General features: G+C 49.6%; 1 protein-coding gene across 1 annotated transcript; it reads right to left on the bottom strand.

The window, feature by feature from the left end:
• Window positions 1-620: 620 nt before the first annotated feature.
• NGB (neuroglobin) lies at window positions 621-7,152 on the bottom strand. Its single transcript, XM_021542654.3, has 4 exons — window positions 6,938-7,152; window positions 5,507-5,618; window positions 3,903-4,022; window positions 621-2,754 (listed from the first exon to the last, which is right to left on the bottom strand). The coding sequence occupies exons 1-4, from the start codon at window positions 7,042-7,044 to the stop codon at window positions 2,608-2,610; spliced, it is 486 nt and encodes a 161-aa protein (XP_021398329.1). The 5' UTR covers window positions 7,045-7,152; the 3' UTR covers window positions 621-2,607.
• Window positions 7,153-14,382: the final 7,230 nt, after the last annotated feature.

Below are 14,382 nucleotides of genomic sequence, written 5' to 3' on the forward strand. Positions count from 1 at the left end.
CCCACTCTAGGCACCATTCTTCAGCATAAGTGCCCAACTCTTACAGGGCTGGAAACCCATCATGTCAAAACTGGAACATGCTGGAAGACAGAAAATCCTGCATCCTCACCAACTGCTCCCTGGGCAGGGCTGCTGGAATGACTCTGCAATCCAGCTGGCAGGGTGGATGATGCTCCATGGAGCCAGACAGGAATTCATTATGAGGCCATGCTCTGCTGCTGCAGATGATCAGCTGTGGGTGACCAGCAACAGGTGAGCCTGTGCTATGTCAAAAAACAAAAGCAGCGGCTGAACAACAGAAAAGGGACTTTTAGGCTGATTGCTTAAAATTCTGATTCCATTAGAGATTATAATACTTGCAAGGTCTGGGCAATCAGTAGTAGGGTGTCTCTGTTAACTCCTCCACTGCTCACCCACTCAATTGCCAAGCGTAAAAGTTCCCAACATGCTTTTGCTGGTGGATGCCTTCTCATGTCAGTCAAGCTGCACTACATAAGTGCTCCCAGTGACCAGTATCTCCAAAGCTAGAATCAACAAGAAACCAGTAAACCCCTCTCTGTCACCCTTTTTTCCTGGTCTGCATGGGCCTTTTACATTAAAATAAACACAAAGCATCAAAATGGGCTAAGACTCACTGTTGTTTTTTAATAAACAGTACAGCTGGGTATAAGAGGCACACAGACCAGTTCTCTTGGGAGTTACACAAAATGTGGCACAGAAGAGCAGAAGTCAAGGAGCTGGGAAAGCTAGAGGGAGCAGGGATGTTTTGGGCAGTAACACCCACACCCTGCCCATCACACAGCTGCCTACTTCTCACATGGAGCCAGAGGGTGTCCCACTCCCATGACGCTGAAGGCTGATGCCCCATAACAGGGTTGCAAAGAGGACATCCCCATTCCCAAACCCTCGAGCGCCATACTATGCTATCAAAGCCAGTGTCTAGCCCCAGCTTCTCCATCCCTCACTGCTGGGTGCAAGAATGGGACCCAGCTGATGGAGAGAGCTGTGGGCCAGGATGGACACCACCACACTGCAGGGCTGCAGAGGCAGAGCAAGGAACCTGGCGATGTTCACTGCCTGTTTCACAATACCTATTAGCTTCCCTCCCAAACACAGCTGGAGGGCTTTTTGATAGTAGCCCATGGCTACCATCAGGCCTGGTGGCAGGGTGCTAGAGACCCATCTCACAGGGCGCTTCACTGAGCAGCTTCAGCTACATTGAGCAGGCAGCCTTCTCCTGCCCCAGCGTGGAGGACATCTGAGAACAGGAGGAATGTGTCTTCAGAGCAGGACCATTTCAGACCTCAACGCTAGGCCTCTCCTGTCCTGAAGAAGAAGCAAAAAAAAAAGGTGCTGCCTGCAACTGAATAATTGCTCCATGTCCTTCTCTGGGGCTAATGTTGGCATTGTTCTGCTTGTTCCACAGTGACTTCCCTGTAAAGATGAACTCTTCCTCAAAGTGCTCAGGTTCAGCCCCTTCACAGAGCCCTCAGGTGCTGCCTCTCAGCAGTTTTCTGGGATTTCTTCTAGCAGATGCTATCTCCTCATTCCTGTGAGGGTGAGGAACTCTGCAGATGGGCACTGTGAGCAGCTGGGAAGCACTCCAGATTCTGACAGCATCAACAGAAAGATTCCAGCTATGCTTCCTCTGGCCAAGAGCCAGAATTTCTGGAAGCTGTTGCTATGACACAATTGCAACCTTCATTTTTAAGACATCTTTTCCTTGGATTTGTTTTATTTTCCTTAACACAAAGCAGTAAACACACATTGCTGCTGCTGCTGCTGCATTTCAGATGGCTCTAAGGTTAAACCAGCTGGCCAAATCAAGACAAAGCCTTTCAGCTGGCAGCCCAACCCTGCCAAAAGTAGTCTCACCTTGGGATTAATGTGACACTATTGCCTGAAGCATCCCTAGAAAACCTACTGGGTTGTGGCCAACCTGACACAGGGAAAAGCCAGGGATCCCATCCATGTCAGAGGCAAGGCAGAAAAAAGCACCAGGATTAACCATCTGGTAGTGATATATTGATGAAGGGAGAGGGGAAAAACTCTCTGCAAGGTTTGAGGATGGCCACATGGTGTGACCACCTCACTCTCTTGCTGCCTTTTAACCTGGATGGAGCTAAATCTGTCTCTGCCACAGCTGAACCAGGTACAGCAGCACAGGAGGACTGACCAGTGTCAGACCTGGCAGGTAAAGCCCAGCAAACAGGATTTTGGGCAAATAAGCCCAAGAGTCCTATGCCAGCTGTCACCTCCCTAGGGTCGGTAGCAAGAGGAGGGAAGATGAACAAGCTAAAATCCAGAGTAGGTACATGGGTGTTGATGTTCCTGAAGGAACTTGGGGCAGGGTGGCATACCTGTGCTGTGGCACTGCCAGGCTTTGCTGCAGGGACATGCCCTGCCAGCCCTTAGCAAAGGCAGAGACACACTCCTGTTGAAGCAGGATGGAACCACGTGAGAGCCCCGCAGCACGTGTGAGCGGCAGAGGCAGCCATGGGCTGGTGCACACATAAAGACAGAGGTGGGAAGAGGAGGCGAGTGTGGCGTGAGACTCCCCGTGCTCAGGACTGCTGCATGGTCAGGGATAGGGATGGCTGGCAGGATCTAGTCTCCTTCTGGGAGGGTCTCCCAGCCACGTCGCATGGCTTTCACCACAGCATTGTAGAGTTTGCTCCAAGCTTCCTGCACCTCCGGGCTGAAGGCAGCACCAAGGCATTTCTCCAGCATGTACAGCAAGGACTCGCCAACAGTCTGCAAACCAAACAAGGAGCTGTCAAGCTCAGGACCAGAGGATGACATTCAGTCTCTTGTCTCACTTTGCCACCTTTTTTGATTTCTCCAGTTGCAGGGCACCTGTTCCCCTTCCACCGACAGTATCAGGCCCCTCCAGTCCCTGGCTCATCAGAGGGGACCCAGAACCAGCCCATGGCATCCTCTTCCCCTGCCCCGTGCTGGCCTCCTCCATGGATGAGTGCAGAGTGGAAGTCAGGGAGCAAGGACTGACACTGCACATGTAACACCAGGGAAGAGGTGCACATTCAGTTTCTGTGACTCCCAGGTGCAGGTAGCTGGCCCTATCCCTTGGCATAGCTGTGGAGCAGCAGAGCTGAGCAATGCTCTGATGTCAGGAGAGTGGATCAGACTGCATGCTGGATGCTTAGGACATGTCTCAGTGCTTCTCAGGCTTCTCTACAGGGCACTGCTTCTCACAAAGTTGTGAGCAGCTCCATGCAGGAGCACCCTCACACTGAGTGCAGGGCTGGTGGGCATCACTAGCCCAAACGAAAGGGACCCTGCTGCCTCTGAAGAGAACAAAAGCTAGCAATAGGAACGAGCCATTTGTGGGTTAGAAAGCTTTTCTTCAGCCTGCCCTTTCCCACCGCATTTCTGTCCATGCTTGATAGCAGGAGAGGAGTAATCAAGGGTTTAATATGGAAGATGCTTGGGTGTTAGTGGCATGGAGGAAGAAGGGCTGAGGTGCAGCAAACCCATCCCAGTGCAGATACAGACAGGTGGATGCTCCCTTTTCCAGGTGTGGAGAAGTTTGCCCAGAGCATTAGATGCAAAGGATCCAGGGCAAAGGCTGAGCCTACAGCCCTGTGGCACAGGAGAGACTGCAATGTTCTAAGCCACGGTCCTCTTCCAACAGTGGAAATGCTTTGCTCCCATCTATCCTTTCTGCCTGGGCTTACTGGGCAAGGGCAGAAAACAAGGGGAGCTGAAAGGTTTCTCCCACTGGGGCAGTGTCACTACATGGGTATCAGCACCTTGGACAGGCTGCCCTGAGCCATCAGCTTTCTCTCCAGACAGCTGAACCCAGAAGAAGGATGGGGACAGCTGAGGGTTGCAGGCAGGGGTGAACAAACACAGCCACAGCGAGACAAGAGAGAACACCTCACCGAGAAAGATTCAACCTTCACACCAAGTGCCTGGTGCTTCTTGCCAAGGTTGCAGAGATACTCTTCCAGGCAGGACAAATTCTCCAGGTGGCTCACAGCAGCATCAATCACCAGCATCACCTGGCACAGGAGCAGAAAGGCAGAATGGCATTAACAGAAAGGTTCAGCTTCTTTCCCAGAGGAAACAAAATGTCTAATCCTCTACTTCACCTTTGTCAGCCTGACCCCATCCCAGCCCAGATGCCCTCTGAGTTTCCTTTGCTCTGCTGTGATCCGTGTGTCACATCAGTGAGGCTGGCAGCAGCACACACCCCATCCTTCCATGGGACACTACCAGAGCTGCACAGAAAGCAGTGCTGCTGACCACCCTGTCCCAGAGGGGATAAACAGCCATGCAGCAGAGCAGTTGCAGGTTAAGACCTAATGCTGATGCAGTCATTAGAACTCCTAGGACCCCAGGACAACAGCATGGAAACCCCAGAATTTGCCAGGACTAGAGTTTCTGATTTGAAGTTGCCAAAACGGTGCAATTATGAATAAGGCCACTCCAATTCTAAGATCAGCTGAGATATTTTGGAGAGATGGGATGGAGAGTACAGCCAGGTCTCTTGAGCTGGTCTAGTAAAACATATACCATAGTCTCCCAGGAGCATTAAGAGTCAAATGGAAACAGGATGGAAAAGATTTAATGAAGGATGAAGGGAACAGACACAACAAATTAGAAGAAGAGATTAAAGCCAGGGCATGGTTATCTTGGCAAAGCCAAGAGGTTATAGAATTGTGCTCTGTAATTTCAACAGGCAATTTATCTCCAATAAGAGCAAAACACTATTTCAGCTCAAGGCAATAATCTTAACTTTGCCAATAAAGAGATGCTGGAAAATAACAAAAAGCTTGCAGTATCAGAGGAGCTCAGTCCTGAAACAGCCTCTTAACAAGGAATAAAGACAGGCAAGCAAAGCACCAAACTGGTTTAAAGATGGAGCCAGGCAGTTTATGAAGACATTTGCAAGCCAAGGCTGTGCTTTATCCCAGTGTGGCTTCTCTTCAGGGTTCAGCAAAGGGTCTCTGCTGCATGAGGTGTACTGTGCATGCATGAGCCTCTCCTCAGCGTTGCTCCTTTCTGTGTTGGTTGGGGAGGGCAATGTGTACTGCAGCACTCCCTCGGAGGCTCTCTGACTCCACAGCAGTAGGTCCAGGGTAGCCTAGCCCACTGCCCAGTTCTTTGCCATCTCCTGGTCAGCATGTGGCCAAGCCGAGAACTTCAGTCCTCATCTGGACACAGGTGGACTTCCTGAGGCACTTCCGCAGTAGGAGAAGGATTTTTTCAGCTTTCACAGAAAGCAATCCACTCTCAGATGAAGGCATGGAAATCAGCACGGTGCCTCTTAGCCACCATAACCTGCATTCTCATTCCCTCCCCACTCTTGTAGGACACTTTGTCCTGGCTTTCTACTAGCATGAGTAACCCCCTGGAGTTACTATCTCAGAAGGAGATTTCCCATGTGTTCCCTGGTCAGACACACCACAGTCCCAAATCATTGCCTAAGAGTTTTGTCCTCCATGGAGGCTGTGCTCCAGCCATGCCACAGCCCCTCTCTCACCTTCCTGATGTGATCCAGGAACTCAGGGGCAGAGAGGCACTCCTGAGGGCTGGCAAACTGCTTGCAGTTGTACTGGAAAAGGGGCAGCAGGTCAGGATCCAAGTCAAACAGCCTGCAAGAGCAAGAAAGAACATCCCATCTTTATTTAAAGTCACAGTCACCCCATAAGCAGCACATCTACAGCCTACTTCTGCCTTCCTTCCCACCTACTGATCCATCTCCATCTGTAAAAGATCCAAAAGTTCTGAAATGCTTTAGTTTGGGGCAATCCAGACTTACTATGGACAAAAGCCTTTCTGTTTCTCTAGCCCATAGCCCCAGCTCTTAGATACATATTTATGGCACCTGAGAACTGGCACCCAACCCTCTGGAGTTTCTTCCAGCTTGGCCCTTCTTCTCAAAGAGTTGGCTGTTATCTCAATTATTCCCATTCCCACTTTTTGATCCCCTTGAACCCCAAAGCTCCCAAATCCGGGAAGGCCTCCAAGTTCCAGCAGCCATCTGGACCAAGGGGGGCATGTACAAACTCAGCGGATGCCCCATTCCCCGACACCATCACCAGCTCCCATCTCCTCTCCCCCTGCCCCATCCCCCATTGCCAGTGTATGTCAGGCACAAATGGGACTCAATAGCAGCCACCCAGGTAGATAGAACTGGCCACCGATAATTCAGGCAAGACTGTGTTCTCCTCATCCTGCACATTAAACTACTGCACCCCTCTCCCCCACGTTGTTGTCACTGCTCTAGTCCTGCTCTGGAAGATTTGGATCCCTCCCGCTCTGAAAGCTGCTCATCAACTCTCAAAATGTCCTTTTTAAACGACTTTTCATTGATTTTTTTTTTCCTTTTTTCTCTTCACATAATTGATACATTAATCTGCCGAGGAGAGGCAAGGAGCTGGGTATCAGCCATTCCATCCGGCACACCATTTCCTCTGCCCTGCGACTGAATCCCTCTCTGGTGGCCAGGTCTGAGCCTGGGGCTGCACAGCACTTCCCTGATCAGGGAATGACCGGGGGGCCCCTTCCGCGGACGCGCAGCGCTTCGGAGAGCAGAAGTCGCGGTGACAAGGCAGGGGATCAGCGGGCAGAAACGCACACAACCTGCCCGCCGCTTCTCTCTCGCTCTCCGTCTCCGCGTGGCAAAGTTCTCACTCGCGCAGGACGGGGGAGGCAGGCAGCAGCGCGGAGCGGAGCCCGGCCCGGCCCCACACCGCTGCCCCACGGCACCTGCGGCTCGGCGGCGGAGCGGCTTCGGCTCCCCGGGGACCGCCGGCCCCGGTGGGGGAGAGCGGCCGGGGAGGGGAGCCATGCCGAGCAAAGGGAAGCGTTTCTCTCCAGGAAGCGGAGCCCGTCCATCCCTCCCGCACGGGTCAGTGCGGGCGGGCAGGCGGCCGGGGCCGGGGCGCGGCGGCCGCATCGCGCCGCTCACCTGGTGAAGAGGACGAGGCCGTGCTGCACGGGGCTGCCGCTCACCCGCTGCCAGCTCTCCCGGATCAGCGCCCGCTGCCCGCCCGACAGCGGCATCCCGCTCTCCATGGCGGGGCCGGGGGCTCTGCCCCTCGCCGCCCGAGGCGAGGCGCTGGTGCCGCGGCTCCGCGGGCGGAGGGGCCGGCGAGCTGCGGCCGCCCGCCCCTCGCTCGGCCGGGAGCGCCGGCGCTGCCCCCGCGCCCCCGCCGCGGCCGCACCGCGCCCCGCCCGCACCGCCGAGCCCCGCGGCCGCCCCGGCCGGGAAGGAAGATCTCGCGGAGTGTTTCTCACTCGGGAGGAGGAAGGAAGGAGGGATGGAAGGAAGGAAGAAAAAAGAAATGCCCAAACTTCCCTACCCCGGGCCCGCGGGGCAGAGCAGAAAGTTCAGCTGGTTCACGGTTGACATTTTCCGTCGTCCTGATTTTACAAGTGAAGCAGCAGGGCAGAGCCGAGCCAGCGAGGAGACCACCGGGACCTGGGCACCTTCGCTCACCATCAGCACTGCTCCCTCTGAGCATAACTTTGCTTGGGAGGGCCTCAGCGATGCTCCACAGCATCCTCTTGCTCTTGGCCACTTCCACTGAGACCCTGGATGCCACACGGCCACCTGCTATCTCCACAGGCAGATGCAGTCTAGACACTGCAAGGTAGGTGTCTAATTTAAGGCTAATTATGCCAGCTGAAGCAGGCAAAGTTGTTAATAACAGATGAGAAGACATGACATCTTTGTCAAATGTGTTCAGGATGCACAGATTCTCTTTGCTGTTCAGACACTGCTTAATTTGGCCCCAGGACTTACGCAGAACAGAGGAAACAAAGCAAGAAATGGCAAATGAGGTCTCAAGCACCACAAGGGAAGTCAGGAAAGTTAAGGTTTTCAGAAGGACAAGAGCAATACAAGAGTGCAACTATTACTGAAACCATCACAGTCTGCACCAAAATGACAATTGTGCTGATCTTATTACAAGTTCTGCTTCTGTACATCAGACTTATTTCTGATGATCAGGAGAAAAGACAGAAGCCTCCAACCCATCCCAGAGGCACATTGACTAGGTGTAGGCAGAAAGGATGCTCTTCTTATGGGAGAGTTTAAAACATTCCCTGGGAGGAGACAAGTGTTCAAAGACTCAATGTTATGTTCTCAGCCCCAGCTTGTCTCCCAGGGGCCTTTCTCCTACAGAGCTGGAGCGACAGCAGTGACTGCAGTGACAGCAGGAAGCCACCCGAGATGGCTCTGCAAGTGCCAGAATAAATTACCTGTTTTCTCAGGATTTTGAGACCACATGTTCTCAGCGCAGTCCAGACAAGATGCTGCACAGAAAAAGCTCCACATGTGCTAAAGGAAGCTGAAGAACCCTGTCCTAAAATTGGGCACTCGAGTCAGAACTGATGGGACTAAGGAGTCGGCTAAAACAGCATCTTGACTGTGGGGTTTAAAGGGTATATTCACACCGGGGGCTGATGATAAGTCATTGCCATGATAACCGCTGAAGCGGCAAGGAGACTGAAAAGGCAGCTGGGAGATACAGGGTTAACCCGAGCAGGGCGGAGAAGACCAGCCCGGCAGCGACAAAGCAAACATTAACCTTTAGGTGTCCTGCGGCTGATGAGCGCACCAGCAACGAGCATGAAGTGTCATCCTTGGTCATCTCTGCAAGGTACTCTGACATTTCAGCCAGTTGTCACAGGCAGGCAGACGTGGAGTTTCTTTGCAGAGCCTGGCTGGATGGTTCAGCCTGGCCCTGCTAGCAATAAAGAGTGAACACACAGGCAGTGGCCTGGTTGGTCCCAGGGCACTGGAAAGGAGCTTGGAGAGTCATCCCAGGCCACAGGATACTGAGGAGCAGAGTTGAAGCACGTATGTGCAGTCAGAGCAGCAACCAAGGCTGATTATTTGCCTAACAACATTTTGAATACAGTCAGAGCTGGCTGATAGTGAAGGAAGAGAAACTCCACAAAAGCAAGTTAAGAGTAATCAATTCCTGAAGATTTGTTGGAATGTGGGACACCTTTCCTCCCATCCATATAGGGCACCGTATCAGCTACCCTATCCCAGGGCAACAACAAAGTAGAGGTTCAGCCATTGTTCCTGATAGAAAGGGTGTCTCAGACAATGGCAGTGAACCTGTGATGGCAAAAGAAAATGGTGGCTCTTGTTCAAAATTATGTCCCTGCACCTTCCCTCTGTGCTGCAGGTAGCAGCTGAACACTCACAGACAAAGCACAAGTGTCAGATATAAGGGCAGCAATGAGAGGGCTTCCTTCCATGGAAAATAGGAGTGCCTCAGCTGATGAAAGGGGTAATGGTCTGGCCATTTTCCTACCCACTCGTTGGTACCCAAACCCTACATGGATATGGCACACAGTAGAGTCCAAGAACATTTCCCTGCCTGCCAGCAACAGGTCCTTCTGGGCAGGATACATTCAGGAGCAGTTTCCCCATCTCCCCTGACTGTCTGAACAGTGAATCCATTCCTTTGCTGCCTTCTGGCACCAATACATCTCCACTCTCTTAAAAAACCCAGTATTTTTTCCCCTGTGACAGCATAGGTCTTCCAGCACAGGAAGAAGGAGCTGCAAGGAGGGACTTGAGATGGGAGACAGGGAAAGCTCAGTGATAATAAACATTCAAACCACCATTCAAAGGGTTTAAAAGACTAAGGGTTTGGGAGAGACATTGCTCTCACCTGTGTGCAAAGCAGCTTCTCCCTTGCAGTTACATGGCTGTCAGAGTCCCTCCTGCTGTCACAGCACTGAGGTGCTGAGAGCACAGACTGAGTCCAGAGAGGATTTCAAGTACAAGGAAGCAAACAAGAAAACATCTCTTTTTGTTTCAAATGTTTTGTGAGCCTTCAAGCATGAGAATCTCAAGAGGTTGAGCACTGCAATGCTCTGAGGTTTTCCTGTGATGGTTCCCAGCTCTCTTGGCTCCATGGATCTAACCTGGCAGGTCAGCTTTTTTCTGAGCTGCTCTTGGATCCTTGCAAGACTGGCCCTGGAGCTCTCATGAGTGAAGAACACCCAGGTCAGCAGCACAGACTGCTCCATCTGTAGACCACTTGAAGAAAGGGAAGGGAGGTTTTTGGAGAAATTCACTGACATGCAAAGAGGATGATAATGCTCTTCTCTGCTTTGGAAGAACACAAATTTATGCCTTTAGTTTGCAGTGGGTTTCATTATTGTAATTTACATCCACTTCAAGTTACAGTACCAACACTTTTAACCACCTTGCCAAGTGTCAGCTTTACTTGTTCAGTACCTCAGTTTACCCACATGGAAAGAAAGTTACCCAATCTCATAAAACCATGTGACAGAACTAGAAGTAAGCTCACAAATGCCAGTCCCCAGCCCAGCACCCAGGGTTCACAGCACCTGGACAACAACCCTTCCTGCCCAGGGAGGCCCTGTCTGCCTGGCCCAGGGATGACTGCTTACACGTGCTGCTGTGGCACAGTCAGATTTCATCCCAGCTCCTGCACTAAAAACCCCATATCTCCCTTTGAACTCCTGCTCATTTCCAATTCTACATCTGTAAGTCTTCATAAATAATGATACTATCTGCCTTAGGCTCCCTTCTCACTTAGGATGCAGACTCCTGAGTTTGGCTAATCCCTTTTGTTTCCCCTTTTCCCCAGTCTCAAAACCACAGATTATGACAGGTTCTCTTTCCCAGAATCCCATCCCCTCCCATCCCATCCTCAGGTGTGTGCAGAAATCCTGCAACATTCCCAAAATTCTTCTCAAACTACACCCTCAGGCCATGGTACAGCACAGCTCAGTAGCAAAGGCAGTCACGAAACATGGTTTCATAACAAGAATCAACAGTGATGCAAAAGGTAATAATCTTGTTCATAAAATTATTTAGATGAGCTACAGATCTTGCTTGCTGTCACCATGACTGTGGAGAGAACAGGGCAGCACTACCACCCTCAGTGGTGGGGATCTGGGCTGAGAGGGATAGGAAAAGGGAGGATTTAATGGTAGAATAAAATGAAAACTTCTTTTAAATTCAATTTGCTAAACATCCCCAGGTTTATCTTGAATATCCTGTGGCCAGCTAGGGAATATTTGTACAGGCAGGTGAAAACAGTCATAGGATGACGAGACATGAAGTGGTTAGAAAAGTCAAAGGGGATCACACGGAGCTGTTGGACCAGGTCTGGCACTTGCAAATGCTCAGACCTTACCCCAGATGTTATTTACCTGGGCTCCCTAGCACAGTGATAACTCAACACCAGCAGGCTGATCTTCCAAGAAGCCACCTCTGTCTTTTGTAAGTCACTCTGCCAAAGTGAGTTCAAAGAGTTCAAGACCATGTCAGTCTTGACACGCAAGCTGTATTTGGTCATAAGACACAGCTATGCAGGTGTGTGCACCCCAGCTGGTGGGATGCAAGCAAAAAGCTCTCCAGCCTCATTAGCTCAACATGGTGCTCTAGCTAATATGCCTGGCAACTTGGCAAGCATTGTGTTAGCAGTTTCCGGGCTACTGTCCTACCTGGGGATGATACACATGGTCTTGGATCTATCTCCAATTGTCCTTATGCTTCTGGACGCATTCATCCTTCAGCTGCTAAAACATCATGGCAAAAGCTTGTAAATCAATGCTTTATTCATTGTGGAGTCTCCTCTGTAGTTTACCCCCTGGACTTCTTGTTTCAGAAGCACTGCTGGTCTCTCAAGTGGTCATTGATTGTCTTCTTTCTTATCTCAGCTCTCTTTGTTGTCTCCCTCCTTGCAATTTTAATTGACTATTGATTAGGCCATCTCTTACAAATGTTTGACCTACAGCAGTTTTCTCCAGGAATAGCATTTTTTATATGATCTATTAAAACAAAGGGTTTGTATTTTACTGCACCCATTCATTTATGTCAGGGCTGTGCCAGCATTCCCACATTTCAGCTTTGCACTCAGCCATCTGATCTCAAAGCAAACCCCATGTATCATTCCTTCTGTGTGTGGGACACTTCTGGCTTGAGACCTTCTCCTCCTCACCTAAGCCATTACAGCTTGGGGCTCTGTCAAAAATAATTCTCCTGTTCAGTGAGGATTTTTTCACCTGCAAACTGCACTGCTACATTCACCACTAAACTATGTCCCCAAATGTCAAATTGATGTGGTTGTTGTATGCTTTAAGGTGGTAATTCCACCACTTCCCTGAGCAGGCTGTTATAATGCCTGGCCACCTTCTGAGGGAAGAATTTTTTTCCTCATATTCAATCTAAACCTGGCCTGGTACAATTTGAGGCCTTTTCCTCTCATCCTGTCACTTGTGACTTGAGAAGAGACTGACTCCCACCTTGCTACAGCCTCCTTTCAGGTATTTGTAGAGAGAGATAAGGTCCCTCCTGAGCTTCTTCTCCAGGCTAAACATCCCCAGCTCTGTTGTCCTTCTTTGGACATGCTCCAGTACCTCCATGTATTTCTTGCAATGAGGGATCCCAAAAATGAATACAGGATTTGAGGTGTGAGTGCTGAGAAGGGTACAATCATTGCCTTGGTCCCGCTTGGCCACACTGTTCCTGATGCACTCAAGAATGCACGTTGACATTCTCATCTTAGCTGATTCCCCCCACTTCTCAGCTGCTTTCATTCTCCACCAGGTAATGGAACAGTTATTGTCCCTAAAGCACTGCAAGGCACACTGCCAGCGTGTGACTCAGCTGATCCAACACAAATGCTTTTGTGAGGACAAGTAATCTAAATTCCCATTCTGGTCAATGGGGAAACCCAAGTACTTAAGAACCACCTCATCCTAAAACACATGGTGAAAAAGATAGGGCAGGTGAATGAAGCCTTAAGACTACCTTTGTCAGCTGCATGACAACAAGATGACAGGCTTTGGATGCAATATAGAGTTAAAGCAATGACTGCAAGAAGGATAAAAATGGAAAAGCAATTTACAACAATTATAATCTTGTCAGACTTACACCCATTCTATAAAGCACAAACTTTCTGGAGCATGCATTACATGGCCCAGAGTACAGTTAGTGGTGGTGTACTAGAAAACAACTCCAAAGTGTACAACCACAACCCTCAGATGTAAACTAGGCAGTAGTGGTAGGTGTAGTGAAGTTGAAATCCATATGATTTCAGCATACGGACCTCAGGAGACTGGAGTTGGAAGACATGGTATGGATTGGGAAACCTTATAGTTAACCAAAGAAAATGAAAAGGAGGTCATGGGAGATTGAGGGCCAAAGGAAGCAACTTGTATGGGAAGTGTCTCTTTGGTTAGAAAATAGAAGATTACGAAGCAGCTTGAAGACGGAGCACAAAATCTGTATTAAAACACCAGGTCATAAAAAAGCCTCATTCTTGTAGAAAGAGAGATAACAGGGTGATGGCTGGAATCTAGAAGCCAGCAAATTTGGCAGGATCAAATCAAGTGCAAATTGCAATTAGTCACCACTGTTCACCCATGTGAGATCACTCACCTGCAGACAGAAGCCATTCTTCCTTTAGAGGGCAGTGAGAAGTAAAGTTTTACTTCAGCATTTTACAAACAATACTTCCTTCTTTTTTAGTCATCTCCCTACATTCTAGCACAGCTTCCGTATCAGCAGTCCTCCCTTCCAGAATAGTCCTGATCAGATAATATCCAAAGACCAACTTGCACTGTGTGGAGCAATACAGGAAGTCAATAGGCTTTTCAGTAACCATTCAATAGCCTGTTGTATCACACTGTACAGGCCACAGTCCAGTTTCTAGTTGTCCTGGCTGTACTTCAGCAGCCCTTGGAACATGTCCAAACAGACTGGTTGGCTCTCGTCCAGCACTCATCTGGGCATCAATGTGTAGTCCCAGGTGAGGTAGCTTTATTTTGGTTTTTCCCATCTAGTTCCACCCCAAGCAATCCGTTATTACACTCTACTCAAAAGTATATCCCAGCCCCTCACTACAGCCTCGTATAAAGCCAGATTCTGATTTTCAGTGTTCCAGTTTTATTATGGATTCTCACATTTAAATCACAGTAAGAGCCTCATTTGTACAAAACTGTGCACCTGTCTGGTGTTATGAACACCAGACTGAACATGACTTACAGAAAAATGCTGGGTTTTTGAATAAAGTGCTTGACCTGTCAAATGAATTCTTCATAGGTAACCTATCAGAAGCTTGAGGAAAATACCCATTAAACCCGACATATTATACATATTGACAATTTACCACATCTTTAACAGGGAAAAATAAACCTTCTTTGACAGACAATACTTAATTTTTGTCCAAATGTACCTGTTCCACTTCCTGTTGTGCTTACCAATACATTGCTTGGATTGCAGTAAAATCTGATCTCCTAGAATTTCAGTCCAGCAATACTCGTGTGCTAAAAGCTGATGTACATCATCACTATCCTAGATTAAATTCTCAAATGGGTCAATTTAAAGTTCATGTTGTTACTTCAAGCATG

This window comes from Lonchura striata, chromosome 5 (genome assembly GCF_050655825.1).
Source record: "Lonchura striata isolate lonStrDom1 chromosome 5, ASM5065582v1, whole genome shotgun sequence".
Classification (NCBI taxonomy): domain Eukaryota; kingdom Metazoa; phylum Chordata; class Aves; order Passeriformes; family Estrildidae; genus Lonchura; species Lonchura striata.

Coding starts and splice junctions, on each gene's coding strand:
- NGB (XM_021542654.3), bottom strand. CDS start 7,044: ATGGAGAGCGGGATGCCGCTGTCGGGCGGGCAGCGGGCGCTGATCCGG. Junction 5,619..6,937: donor GGCCTCGTCCTCTTCACCAG/GTGAGCGGCGCG, acceptor TTGCTCTTGCAG/GCTGTTTGACTTGGATCCTG. Junction 4,023..5,506: donor TCCTGGATCACATCAGGAAG/GTGAGAGAGGGG, acceptor CTCCTGTGCCAG/GTGATGCTGGTGATTGATGC.